At 43.8% G+C, this 15,044-nt stretch overlaps 1 protein-coding gene across 1 annotated transcript in view; it reads left to right on the top strand.

Annotated features, from left to right (window-relative positions):
• Positions 1-15,044, top strand: part of ABCA13 (ATP binding cassette subfamily A member 13) — a 300,907-nt gene that overhangs the window by 24,286 nt on the left and 261,577 nt on the right. The window contains exons 3-5 of the mRNA XM_065398392.1: positions 414-537; positions 12,703-12,854; positions 14,281-14,309. Of these exons, the coding sequence (XP_065254464.1) occupies positions 414-537; positions 12,703-12,854; positions 14,281-14,309 (305 nt within the window). The remainder of the gene's footprint in view (positions 1-413; positions 538-12,702; positions 12,855-14,280; positions 14,310-15,044) is intronic.

Genomic DNA, 15,044 nt, shown 5'->3' with positions numbered 1-15,044 from the left:
AAAAAGGAAATGGAGTTCTGGCTCCAGGCAGGCCACTTGGCGGACTGCTCCACGGCCCTGGCCCTTGAAAGCCCTGGGTTCCCATCTTTGGGGTAGTCCACATGACTGGCTTCCCCACAGCCATGGACCCTCAAACACCTGGGGTCCCTAGCCCTGGGGAAGTCTGCATGGCAGGCTACCCTAGAGCCACATACCTTGGAAGGCTCGACTGCCGAGGACCTGAGCAGATGAGCTGGCAGGAAATCAGGCAAGGTTTCCTCCAGAACACCAGTGAAATTAGCCTGTCTTCACAAAAGGTTCTGTGTTGCAATGTAATTTTTCCAACGAGTTTTAGGGGTGGGGGAGCAATATTACTACTAAAGCTTTATAGCCTTAGTCTCACTGATGTAATTTTGTCTGCTGTTGCTTTTTAGGTTATTTAGAAGCCCGAGATTTGCCAAGTCGGGGCCTTTATCCTTTTGTTCAGAGTCTCTTCTGTAATGTTGGCTCAAGGTGCAAGAACAGCAGTTACACATCTCAGAAACAACACAGTTTCCGGTAAGATGCACCAATTTATCAATATTTCTGACTAATGTGTCTTTTCCCATAAGAAGGATCATTATTGTCTAGTAGCTAGGAGTTGCAGGAATTTGATTACTGTGGGCTAGATTGCTTCCCCCAGAGTGCTGTGTGAGGAGGGGCAGGGCTCCTTCTGACCTCTCCTTACATTTTTCAGGGTGATTTTGCTCTCCAGAGATAGCAAGGACCTAGCAGTTGCTTCTCACAGAGGCTGCTATTTTGATCTGTCTAAAAAAGTCAGGGGAGAAGGTGGGGAGACTTCTTGTGCTCTCCCCAGACCCCCACGCTCTCACACAAGACAGATAATTTACCCTCGTTAGAAGTTCTGTCAATACATGATGTGGGGCTATGCATAGAAGACAATACTATATTTTCACATTTGTGTTTTGGATAGTTTGGGAGTGTCTGAGGTTTCCCAGCTATGGGGTGCAGAGGGAAGAGAGCGGGAATCAAGGACAGCATCTTGAGGGACAAGAACAGAGAGCTGAAGAAGGAAATAGGAAGAGCTAAAGGAGTGGTCAGACAGATAAGAAGAAAATCAATAGAGGGCAAAGTCAAACACAGGAGAGAAAATCCAAAAGTACACTTAGATTTTAAACTCTTTGGGGCTTTTTTTGTTCTGTGTTTGAACAGCACCTAGCATGATGGGGTCCTGGTCCAGCAGTAAGGCTCCTAGGTACTATTGCAATACAAATAAATAATAATAAGTCATAAACAGCCACAAAAGAACTGAACTTAAAAAGCTTTCCTGTTTGGTAATAGTTCAACATAGTAGCAAACATGTAAATCATTAATTTACTTTAACATACTGCCACAGACTGAGAATTATGAATGTAAGAGTGAGCAAGGAGCTCTCTAGATGATGGGCATAGTTGCAAATAGCCTTTTTTCAGAGTTATATTCAGGGCAAACTGGATAACCAGGTCACTCAGCCAGAACACAGTGATTGGCTGTGAATATATATATATATATATATAAAATCAACCAAGTAGAATGAAATTGCTCCCTTATAGGCCTTCCAGAGTGAAAAGCTTAATTTTAAAGATAATGTGGAATTTAGCATGGGTCAAGTGTAAAGATTTCAATGTCACAGTAATATGTCACAATCTTCATGTCCCTTTATTGTTACATGCTATAGTGTTTGGAGTAAATCACATTCCAGTTACTTTATATGTGAGTCACTGTAAATTGTTTAAACTGAATAGCTATCCCAGACTGGTAATTTTCCTCACACTGTATTGTAGAATGTACAAAATGGAGCCCTGAAATTACAGTTTACTTTATTTCTCTACCACACAAATCAGTGCTAAAATAACAATGCATTATGCCTCTACACAGACTTTGTATTTTAAAAAAAATCAAGTTTTTTTTCTGTTCTGTCTGAGGTGGTTGGAAGCTCCTGATATTAAAATATGACACTCATATAGTGAAGTACCTAACTGTGAACTATCTTGATTGTCTGTGCTGCATGAGTATTTGCGCAGCTCTGACTATAGGCTCAAAGTCACATCTCAGCTTAGTGTAAAAACAGGAAAAGATTTCCTGGAGGCAGAGTTTCTTTCATTCCAGAGATCTAATGGGGAATTTGGTGGGATATTCCAAGGATTTAATCAAGTTGATTCAGAAATAATATCTATCTATAGATATAGATATATAGATGCTAGATTTATGGCTGAGAAGCATGAAGCACACAGCCTACTCAGGAGAGAAGTGTGCAAAGTTGGCATAAAGTTCGTATGAGAACAGTCTGTTCCAGGCTAGTCCACCAGTATAAATTAGATCAACCTGAAGGCTTCTCTGAGTTATGCTGGCTGTCAACAGCCTCTAGGTTCCAAGTGCTGGCATAAATGTTATGTAGAGGTTCCTCATTAGATTGCATGGCCCAGTTACTCCTCAATTTTCTGGTGTTTATGCTCAAGATATGCTTTTTTAACTAAAAAGGACAATTTAAAGTAGGGGATTAATTGCACTGTTAAACAATAATAGAATACCATTTATTTAAATATTTTTGGATGTTTTCTACATTTTCAAATATATTGATTTCAATTGCAACACAGAGTACAAATTGTACAGTGCGCACTTTATATTTATTTTTGATTACAAGTGTTTGCACTGTAAAAAGACAAAAGAAATAGTATTTTTCAATTCAAGTTAAACAAGTACTATAATGCAATCTCTTTATCATGAAAGTTGAACTTATAAATATATAATATGTACAAAAATATTTCATTCAAAAATAAAACAATGTAACATTTTAGAGCTTGCAAGTCCACTCAGTCCTACTTGTTCAGCCAATTGTTCAGACAAACAAGTTTGTTTACATTTGCAGGAGATAATGCTGCCCACTTCTTGTTTACAATGTCGCCTGAAAGTGACAACAGCGTTCTCATGGCACTGTTGTAGCCGGCGTTGCAAGATATTTACATGCCAGATGCGCATGCTTCAATCACCATTCCAGGGGACATGCGTCCATGTTGATGACGGGTTCTGCTCGAAAACCATCCAAAGCAGTGCGGACCAATGCATGTTCCTTTTCATTATCTGAGTCAGATGCCACCAGCAGAAGGTTGATTTTCTTTTCTGGTAGTTTGGGTTCTGTAGGTTCCGCATCGGAGTGTTGCTCTTTTAAGACTTCTGAAAGCATACTCCACACCTCGTCCCTCTCAGATTTTGGATGGCACTTAAGATTCTTAAATGTTGGGTCCAGTGCTGGAGCTATCTTTACAAATCTCACATTGGTACCTTCTTTGTGTTTTGTCAAATCTGCAGTGAAAGTGTTCTTAAAATGAACAACATGTGCTGGGTCAACATCCGAGACTGCTGTAGCATGATATATATGGCAGAATGCGGGTAAAACAGAGCATGGGACGTACAATTCTCCCCCCAGGAGTTCAGACACATATTTAATTAACGCATTATTTTTTTAACAAGCGTCATCAGCATGGAAGCATGTCCTCTGGAATGGTGGCTGAAGCATGAAGGGGCATATGAATGTTTAGCATATTTGGCATGTAAATACCTTGCAGTGCTGGCTACAAAAGTGCCATGCAAATGCCTTTCTAGTGATGTGTTTCTTTGTGTTTTGTCAAATCTGCAGTGAAAGTGTTCTTAAAATGAACAACATGTGCTGGGTCAACATCCGAGACTGCTGTAGCATGATATATATGGCAGAATGCGGGTAAAACAGAGCATGGGACGTACAATTCTCCCCCCAGGAGTTCAGACACATATTTAATTAACGCATTATTTTTTTAACAAGCGTCATCAGCATGGAAGCATGTCCTCTGGAATGGTGGCTGAAGCATGAAGGGGCATATGAATGTTTAGCATATTTGGCATGTAAATACCTTGCAGTGCTGGCTACAAAAGTGCCATGCAAATGCCTTTCTAGTGATGTAAATTATCTCCTGTAAATGTAAACAGTCTTGTTTGTCTTAGGGAGTAGCCTCTGAAGTTTTACATTGTTTTGTTTTTGAGTGTAGTTATGTAACAAAAGAAATCTACATTTGTAAGTTGCACTTTCAGGACAAAGAGATTGCACTACAGTACTTGTATGAGGTGAATTGAAAAATACTATTTTCTTCTGTTTATCATTTTTACAGTGCAAATATTTGTAATCAAAATATACCCTTTGATTTCAGTTACAACACAGAATACAAGATATATATGAAAATGTAGAAAAACATACAAAATATTTAATAAATTTCAATTGGTATTTTATCATTTAACGGTGCAATTAAAACTGCGATTAATTGCAATTAATTTTTTTAATCATGATTAATTTTTTGAGTTAATCGCGTGAGCTAACTGTGATTAATCGACAGCCCTAATTTAAAGGTCAGAAGGCATGCCCAAAGTCACTCTCATGGCATCTAGGTGGCATATTAACAACACGTGGTCTTCATGGGAGCCTGGCTAAGCATTTGTATTCTAGGGGTGCCACACATTTAAAACAAATCTGAATAATTTGCATGCTTTATCTCAAATACCCAAGAGTGATAGATCTGGGGACAAATGATTCCAAAAGTGTGTTGCCACCACTTTCACAGAGAATTGAGAACTGCGTGTGTGTGTGTGTGTGTGTGTGTGTGTGTGTGTGTGTGTGTGTGTGTATGTATTACTTTCAGTGCCTAATTCTGCATGCTACTCTATATATTAAATTGTTTTAATGGGAATATAGTACAGATACAATATGCTGTATGTATGGAAAAGATCTTCCTCTGTGATGAACATGCAGTCAGCTGTATATTAAAAGACTGATCTTAGTAACTAAAATAAATGTTGTTGTGTTTAGTGCTGTTAGCCCTGCAGAACCAACACATCTAAGAGAGGGAACTGAAAATAACAGGATTGTTTACTAAATTTTAATTGGTTTTCTAGATTATGAAACTAGAAAGGACCACTGTGATTATCTACTCTGACTTCCTGCATAACATAGGCCATGAGGCTTCTCTGAATTAATTACTGTTTAAACTATAGCATCTCTTTTGGAAAAAAACCATCCAATCCTGTTTTAAAAATTGCCAGTGATGGAGAATCCACCACAACCCCTTGGAGGTTGTGTTAATGTTTAATTACCCTCACTAATAAAAATCTGTGCCTTGTTTCTATTCTGAACCACACCTTCACAAACACACTGAAGAAAGTGAAGTTGCACAGGTGTTCCTGAGGCATAATTTGAAGACATTGGGTTTGCACAGCTGCAAGTAAAGGCCTAATTTGTGCTGCTAGAACATTAATTACTGGTGGGGAGGTGCAAGAGAGCAAGAATCCAATTTGGTACTCAGAGCCTAGAATGAGTTCTCAGGGCTGCTGTTTAGAGGGAGAAGTTTTACTTGTAATCTGGCTATTTTTATGCCCTGATCCTGCAAACATTTATGCACATACTTAAATTTAGATTCATAGGTTCACTGTGGAACTCCTTATATCCTTAAAGGTAAGCATGTAGTTGAGTGTTTTCAGGATCAGAGCTTTTACTTTGAAAACTCTCCAGAGACAAACCGAGAACGCCACAATACCTTTTTATATATCTGTTTTTCAGAGTAGATTTGTTCTCTCTATGAGTTTGTCCCTATATTTCAGCAAAATATTGACCAGTTTTCACTCTATTCCTCCAGAAGTTTCTTAGTCCATTGTATTTAATGCAATTAAAGAATTCCTATTTTCCTCCTCCAATTGTCCATATTTGTAGCTTTCAGGGGTTGGTAGGTATTAATTGTTTCAACTTTCATGGGTCCATTTTAAAAATGAAAACTTTGGATGTTAATCACTCAAGCACTGCCCCAGCTGAAAAACTGAGTTGCATGTATTAAAGCACTATAAAAAGAATCCAACTGTTCTATCTGTAATCTATTCAGATTTGAAGTAGACAAGAATGAGTCTTCAACAATTCCTGTTGGCTATCAGGCAAGCTAGAATGAAAGTGAAATTTAGTTAAGTAGTCAAGAGCCCAGTGGAAGTTTTATGATGTTTTAATTTTCTACTAGTGCAGTAGAATATCTAAGGATTGTGGGAATGGGGCCTTCCTTACCCAGGAAGAATTTTGCAGTGGGGGTTGGTATAATGGTCCCTAGTAGAGTATGCCTCCCAGAAGGCTTCTAATAAGGCTATCAGATATTTTTCATCTATATTTGGCATATTCTGATTTGATTCAGTTTGGGGGGAAATATTTTCACTTGTATGCAGACCCAAATGCAAAGCATAGATTAAATAACTATTCAAAATAGCGGCTAAGTAAACATTTGGAGGAACTACTTAATTAAGTCCTCTCTCACGTTTACAGTCAACTGTAACTCAGCTTGTGATCACATTACTTTCACAATTAAAACCAGGACCCAAGCTCCAATTAACTGTTATGCACAAATAAGTAACCTCTAATTACCACACTTTTCCTAGTCTGATAAGTCTATAGTTTGAGAGTGGCCTGTTGATTTTTAAATTTCACAGCCTTTCAAAATCTTCTGGTTCTATCATTGCAGCGAAGCAGATTGTTGCAGGTAGGGTCAGTGGCAAACAGTGTGTGCACTTGTGGAAGGAATTCAGTTCCAAGCAGCCATAAAGCCACTACCAGGAGCCTTCAGCAAATACCTCCCCAGCATGAGCACCTGGTGCAGTTGTTCTAGAGCTAGGTGGGGGTGTGACTGGGGCTTGCCTAATGACCTAGCTACTGTGCAGGGCTACAATTGCCCACAGTGGCCATTGTAGGAGAAGTGCAAGTAAGGGCAGCCCTCAGGACTACTTTAACCAGAGCCAGGAGGTTAAAAAGCTCCCTGCATTCTTATTGCCTTCCCTCCTGGTCACTGCCCTGGGCTTTGCACCAGGGAAGGAGTTAATTCAGGTCTGAATCTCCCAGTAATGCCCCATGGGTCTCAAGAATGGCAGTTTTTCTAAAATCAAGATCAGAACCTTATCTAGCAATTCCTGCTGCTCTCTTTGCCAGGGCAGATACTGATTTTGTGTAGCCCTATACACACTGAGAAGTCGGGGCGGGGGACTGCAGGAAGACTTCCAAAATTTGTGCAGGAAAGCAGCTGGGTTGCCCTTTGAGCTTCAATGGCAATAGAGAGGAGGTATGATCTGTCCGCCTTGGCTGAGTACTTTACCCATCTGGTTAAGTGAGAGCCTGCATAATTTGTGCCAGGGCTGAGCTCTGGCCCCTCTGGGCTTGGGAGTTCATAACTCTGGCACTTCTGGCCTTCCTGCATCAGTTATGAATGTAAAAAAATTGCCTGAGCTCCGACATCTCTTTCATTGCAAATTAAGCACTGAGTGTGAGGTTTGCATGGGAGCTTGCTGGATGAGGGTTAAGCCAAACAAAACTAACTGGAAGTGGTTATATAGGCCTCATTGACTGAGGGGGGGTTTTGGGTGTTTTTTGCTTGAGTTTGCAATTTGAAGGTCACAGCTGCTCCTGCATGCTCGGCAAGGAATTATGGCTAAGATTTTTTTCCATCTGAGCTTGTTTTGCTACAGTTACCCATGCCTCTGTCACTTGATTAAATTACTAGTGTTCTCTAGATGTGGCTTTTCCTTAAGACCATTCAAACGCTCAGTAAAATAGTACCGAATTCAACTGTCTGTCTGCTTATCAAGCAGTGTTTCACACTGAGAGTATGTTATGGTGGTGTCCAGGAGTCTGCACTGGCTGCCAGTTAGTTCCAAGTGAAGTTTGAAGTGTTGTAAACCAGCCTTTAAATGGTTTGTGCTCTGCCTATCTAACAGGCAATCTCCCTTCCTGGGTAGTACTGCTGCAGTTGTGATCCTCAGAGGCACTCAAGCTATTAATCCCTTGGATGGAAAGAACAGGGGCTGGCAGCAGGCTGCTTTCCATAACTGCTCCCCAGCTCCTGCTTCCTTTGGTCCCAAATAGCCTGAATTTGTTGACCTCTAAGTCATGATGAGAGGCTCTTCTGTTTATCCGGCTTGGGGTCAGTGAGCACAGTGGCCAATAAGAGGCTATTGATCAGCTGAGTGGAAGTTCAGGGAGGGAGAGAGATTTTAATTCCAGCTATTTGTTTGATTTACACTGTGGGATGGGGCTAATCTAGGTAGGTTTGGAGTTGTATTTTTGTTTAGAGTTCTCTGATATGTGCCTTTTCTCTGTCTAAATAAAGTAAATAACATGAAGTAGCCTCCTCTCCCTGGGAAGCCTTGTATGTTAACTAGAACCAAACCCCATAAAAGGGATTAGGAGGTGTCATAACTATAAAGGGAAGGGTGACAGCCATACTGTGTACAGTACTAAAGTCCCTCCTGGTCAGAGACTCTAAAATCCTTTTACCTGTAAAGGGTTAAGAAGCTCGGGTAACCTGGCTGACACCTGACCCAGAGGACCAATAAGGGGACAAGATACTTTCAAATCTTGGGGGGGGAAAGGCTTTTGTGTGTGTCCTTTGTTTGAGGGGTTGTTCGCTCTTGGGACTGAGAGGGACCAGACATCAATCCAGGTTCTCCCCATCTTTCTAAACAAGTCTCTCTTATTTCAAAATTGTAAGTAAAAGCCAGGCAAGGCGTCTTAGATTTACTTTGTTTTCTCAACTTGTAAATGTACCTTTTACTAAAGTGCTTATCTTGTTTGCTATACTTTGAACCTAAGACAGAGGGGATTCCTCTGAGCTCTTTAAGTTTGATTACCCTGTAAAGTTATTTTCCATACTGATTTTGCAGAGATGATTTTTACCTTTTGCTTTAATTAAAAGCCTTCTTTTTAAAAACCTGATTGATTTCTCCTTGTTTTAAGATCCAAAGGGGGTTTGGATCTGTATTCACCAGGAGTTGGTGAAAGGAAGGAGGGGGGAAGAGTCAATTTCTCCTTGTTTTAAGATCCAAAGGGGGTTTGGATCTGTATTCACCAGGAGTTGGTGAAAGGAAGGAGGGGGGAAGGGTCAATTTCTCCTTGTTTAAAATCCAAGGAGTTTGGATCTGTATTCACCAGGGAATTGGTGAAAGGTTTCTCAAGGCTTCCCAGGGAGGGAATCCATCGAGAATGGTGGCAGCGGGACCAGAGCTAAGCTGGTAGATAAGCTTAGCAGTTTTCATGCAGGCCCCTACATTTGTACCCTAAAGTTCAAAGTAGGGATACAGCCTTGACAGGAGGAGACATGGTGAGGGAGGCAGATTATCCAATATCTGCCTAGTCTGAGATTACTTGACCCTTCCTCTGAAGCATCTGGTGCTGACTATTGTTGGAGACAGGACACCGGACTAGCCGGACCCCAGGCCTGACCACTGTAGTAATTCCTCTGAATAATATATTTGCTTAGTTTTTAAAAGCCCCCCAAATCCACATTTAAAATATCCCTAGTATCAAAAACAGTTCAGGTATATGAGCAGCTAAATGATCAAAATCTGAAGCAAGCCTCAACGATCAGTCCTACAGTGAGTTCCTCAGGGGCTCATCCCTACACAGCCCCACTGAAGTCAGTGGAGTTCCATGTGGGCCTAGGGGTCTGCCAGCACAGAGCTCACTGTAGGATTGAGGCCTGAACACTCAGAACCAAATGCCTGCTTAAAGTTCAGGGGAAGCTGACAACCAGACCAGAACTCTGTTTCTGGGGCCCATCTATATTAGAAATCTAGGAAATGTATTCATCAGAATTTTTCTGTTATGAGGTTTGTTGTGTCCAGGGTCATTCTTGGGAATTTTGTTGTGTAAAGAAAAGGAAGAGAGAAATACGGGCCATATGCTTTGTTTTCATCTGACAACTAATATTCAGGGCTTGGAAACTGTGATGTTGTCAGCGAGCCACCAGATGGCACTATTATAGACAGTATGTATAGCTCGGTTTAGCTGAAAAAAGTGTATGTGGTAAGATCTGGGGGAAATCAGTGCTGGTAATGTAATGCTGTTTTTTACATGAACTGCTGCATATACTAGTAAAACTGTCATATGCTTTAGGTATCTAGATACTGTCAACAATAAAGCAGAATCTCCTGCGTGTCCCCAGACATGCCTCTGTTAGCCCATTAAATGACTGAGCTTGTATTTGCATGACATTTGCATATATTTATATTAATATCTTCATAACTACAACTTTTGATGGCCCAGTAGTGGCAAGTCTGGAACTGTGCAGTTTATTTCTATTTTACTGGAAAATTTAATATGGAAATCAGTGCAAGGCAATTGATATCTAACCCCACGATGCCATCTCTACAGTCACTTTTCAGAGTAGAATTATGCTTTAAGCAGCAAGCCTGCTGCCGTCAGCATGCATCTGCCTCAGAAACTGTTACTATTGCTGCTTTTTGTTATCATTGTGGTTATTATTTGTAGTGTTTGTTGCTTGTTAAGGCACCCAATGTTTCCAAGGCAGTTCAGTAGATTAGTAACATACACAGAGGGTGAAATATACCCCAGTGTAGGGTCCAGTATGAGGCCTGTGCATTATTTCATGCCACCTGCCCCAAAGTGAATTTCACCCTTGTGTAGGGTTGCCAATTTTCTAATGGCACAGAACCGAACACCCTTGCCCCACCCCATGCCCCCCCTCGCTCTATCTCCCCTCCCTCCATTGCTCGTTCTCCTCCACCCTCTCTCACTTTCAGTGGGCTGGGGCAGGGGTTTGGGGTGTGGGAGGGGGTGAGGGCTCCGTCTGCGGGTGTGGACTCTGGGGTAGGGTCAGGGATGAGGGGTTTGGGGTGCGGGAGAGGGCTGGGGCAGAGGGTTGGGTGCTGGGGAATATGAGCTCTGGGCTGGGGGTGTGGGCTCCGGGTGAGGCCAGAAACAAGGGGTTCAGGGTGCGGGAGAGGGCTCCGGGCAGGGGGTTGGGTGCAGGTGGGGGAGGACTGGGGTGCAGGGGTGAAGTTGGGGGTGCTCTAGGGTGGAGCTGGCAATTAAGGGTTTGGGGTGTAGGATGGGGCTTCGGGCTGGGACACGGGTTCAGAGTGTGAGGGGGGTGCAGCTCTGGCTGGGGATATGGGCTCTGGGGTGGGGCTGGGGATGAGGGGTTTGAGGTGCAGGAGAGGACTCAGGGCTGGGGTGCGGCAGGGGGTTGAGGGCTCTGGCTGGGGATGTGGGCTCTGGGGTGGGGCCAGGGATGAGGTGTTTGGGGAGCGGGAGACAGCTCAGGGCTGGGGCAGGGGGTTGGGTGGGGGAGGACTGCGGTGCAGGCTCTGGCATGGAGCCAGCGATTAAGGGTTTGGAGGTAGGATGGGGCTCTGGGCTGGGGCACAGGGGTTCAGAGTGTGGGAGGGGGTGCGGGCTCCGGCTGGGCATGCGGGCTCTGGGGTGGGGACGGAGATGAGAGGTTTGGGGTGCGGGAGAGTGCTCAGGGCTGGGGTTAGGGTGAGGGGGCGAGGTGAGGGCTCTGGCTGGAGGTATGGGCTCTGGGGTAGGGCCAGGGATGAGCGATTTGGGGTGTGGGAGAGGGCTCAGGGCTGTGGTTGGGGTACGGGGAAGGTGAGGGCTCTGGCTGGGGGTGTGGGCTCTGGAGTGGGGCCGGGGATGAGGGGCTTGGGGTGCGGGAGGGGACTCGAGCAGGGGATTGGGGTGCGGGAAGGGGTTCAGGGTTCGGGGTCCTGGCAGCGCTTACCACAGGTTCCAGGAAGTGGCCACCAGGTCCCTGCAGCCCCTAGGCATATGGCCGGACCGCGACCAATGGGAGCTGTGGGGGCGGTGCATGAGGGCAGTGCATGGAGCCTCCCTGGCCGCCCATGTGTCTAGGGGCCGCAAGGATCTGGTGGTCACTTCCGGGAGTTGCACGGAGCTAGGGCAGGCAGGGAGCCTGCCTTAGCCCCGGGCCCCCGCTGCACTGCTGACTGGACTTTTAATGGCCTGGTCGGCAGTGCCGACTGGAGCCACCAGGGTCCCTTTTCGACTGAGCATTCTAGTAAAAAACTAGATGCCTGGCAACCCTACTCTCATGTTGAATAGCAACTGCAGTTACGCTAGATCAGTGGTGCCCAAACTTTTCCTGTTGTGCGCACCCCCCCCCCCCCCCCCCGATTACTAGTAATGGAATCTGTCCATCCCCCTTTCCATTACTGCACAGTTGGCTCAGCAGAGGAGTTTGGGCTGAAAGTGGAGCTGCGGGAGGAGCTGGGGCTAGAGGCAGAGCTGGCGTGAGGGCAGAGAGAGGAAATAAGGGCAGAGCTAGGCTGGGGGCAGAGCAGAGGGTGGAGTGGAGCTGAAGCTGGGGATGGAGCTGGGCTGGGTGGTGCTCCCTCCCTGCCTCCCATGGGGGCTGACCTGGGTCCCACAGCTGCCCCTGAACGTTCCTCTATGTCCCACAGTTTGGGGACCACTGTGCTAGTCTCTGCTATTTTATCCTGTTAATTCTCAGTCTTCAAGTCAAAACCTAACCATCAGTCGAGTTCAGGAAGAAATCCTCTCCCACAGTCTCTCACATCTAGGTGCATTTTCATTCATTTAGACTTGTTTGGAAGAGTCTAACTACACCCAACTACACCAGATTAGCTGTTCCAATAGGGCAGCTCTCGTTGTCTTCCTACCCACGGCTTTGTGGGATTTTTACACAACTCAAGGCAACTGTAATGAACTGACAAAAAATGGGTAAATGGGGAACATTTCAAAACTCTCAGCCCAAATATGCAAAATGGCGCTCACAGCTGATGGAGAGGAACTCGCAGCTGCTTTTTCCAATTCCTATTTTGAAATGACCTTCCCTTTCCCCCTTTCATGGAAAGCGCTTCCAGTTTCCAAGGTGGTCAGGACAGCGTTATGGGAACTGACCTGACATTCCTGAAAGAGATACAAGACTTTGCGAAGGGGATTTCAGAGACCTCAGAGAAAGCTATTACTTTACAAAAGCTGTGGGAGGAAGAATCAAAGTTCTCAGGTAAGTCATCCTCTTTTAGTAATTGGCTGATGTGCTTACCTGGCACTGGGTGAAAGCCACTGAAAAAGACATAGCTTCCTTTTATCATTAAAAAAAATCATTGTTTTAGCTAAGAAGTGGATCTAGAAGTATTGTCATTTTTATGATAACGATTGTTGGGGGGGTTTCTTTATTTTATAGAGCCCAGAATTGTGCTAGCTGTGTTCTACAGAGACATGGATGCCCGCCCCCATACATTTACAATCTAAATATTAGACATGGCAAAAACGATTGTGGAGATAAATAGCAGGGAAGTGGTTGAGGAGAGGAATATAATGAGTGGGACGGGAAAAAGAAGGTCAGGTTTCAGGAGGAGCCCTAGTTTGGTGACACCTGGCACAAAGGCACAGACGTTGTGGCCTGGCTACGATTGGACAAACACAGGCCTTGCAGCATGGAACACTGGCCACCCAGTCTGCTCAATAAAGATCTGTCTCCTACAGCTCTGTGTAGGGTTGCCAATTTTGGTTGGATGTATTGCTGGAGATTTCATCACATGACATACTCTTTAATTTCTTGAGACTCCAGGCCAATCCTGGAGGGTTGGCAACCTGACATTTCTTATCCCTAATAACATAAGGCAAGGACAAGGGTTAGTAATATGATCACCTGGCTACCCTGTCAGGCATGTTTTCAAGGGGCTAGGTCGAGTCACTCCCATGTGCAGAGGCATGGTGTGCACATGGGAGTGACTCGACCTAGCCCCTGTCTCCCCTAGTGCCTATGCTACAGCCTGTGCACATGCTGCAAAAATTGAGACATTCAGCCACTGACCTGAGTAAGGGATGGTACAGAACCACACCAGTCTATGGGGAGCTTAGAAAGGGGTTGCATACTGGGGAGAGAGGGCCTGTCTGCCTTGCTCTAAAGAAGCAGTAATGACTTCCAAATGCATCCCCCCTGTACACACAAAGCAACCTTGCAGAGTAGTTGTCCTGTCAGATCTACCACGAGCACCCTCCATTACCCCCCACTCATCTGCATTTCAGCACACTTCACTACCCCCACTCTGCTGCCTTTCCTCTGAAATAGGATGGCATTTAACCTGTTATATTGTGTAGGACACCCAGCACTCTTTTGGTAACCCTGTCTAAGCAGAATAGAGTCCTCAGTAGTGCCTGGTACCATATTGCTCTCCTATAGTTTACATGATAATTTTGCCTTGCCAGTGAAAATCATCCCTGGTAAGTAATTTCATTAAAATTGGCTATGTAATGATACCTGGAAATATTAGGAAGTGCAAAAGGTTATCAGATCACCAGTTCTTTGGTGCACTGCTAGTTTTATGGTCTTTTATTAAGTGTTCATTCACTGTATTTAGTAGTGATACTTCTGTCGTGAAGAATAACGTGTCTCTGTGTAAAAGGAAAACTATTTATTTTTACAGGGTCCACCAACAGTTCCATTTTCTTAACCGTAAGTAATTTTTTGTGTGTGTGGAAAGTTACAATTTCAGACTTAGCAATAGTGGATAGATTTTATTTTTTCAAGTTTTAGTAAAGCATATTGTAGAAAGTGGAGTTCTGCTGAGGGCACAGTGATTCAGGGACCTAATATAGAGGGTCATGGATTGCTGCATCACTGGTTGGAATCCAACCTGCATTATTAGTGGCTAAAAGCCTTTGTTGTGTGATGTTTGTTGATTATCTGGAGATTTAAAAAGTGCATTAGGCCACTCTCTGAACATGTGTACAAAGATGTATAAAAGCATAATACAAAACACCTAAAAAGACTCAGCTTTATGTATTGAGAATTGTTGATTATTTTTACAGCATCTGAAAGGTGGTAGGCACTTCACAGTGAAAGAGGTTGTTGCTGCTTAGAAGAGATTACACCCTATTGGATGAGATGCAGTGAGGTGGGGTGGAGATGGAGTGAAGGACAAGGATTACATGGTTTAGCTGAAAAATTCTTCCCATGACCTCTGTGATAGCCTCTGTGAGACGAGTTGGCTGTCTGTCCTGTCTCTAGTGGATAAATCACCCACCATCGTAACAGTTGGCAGTCTCAACAAAAAAACCCAAGGCTGAATAGACACAGAATTCAATCTTTAGTGTTGTCAATTCTGCATCCTTCTCAAATCATTACCTTCACTTAAAAAAAAAAAAAAATGAAATAATGAATTCTCTCCAAAATTGATCAGGGACTATT

Source organism: Emys orbicularis, chromosome 2, assembly GCF_028017835.1.
Source record: "Emys orbicularis isolate rEmyOrb1 chromosome 2, rEmyOrb1.hap1, whole genome shotgun sequence".
In the NCBI taxonomy this organism is placed as follows: domain Eukaryota; kingdom Metazoa; phylum Chordata; order Testudines; family Emydidae; genus Emys; species Emys orbicularis.
This window is presented reverse-complemented; position numbering and strand designations above follow the sequence as displayed.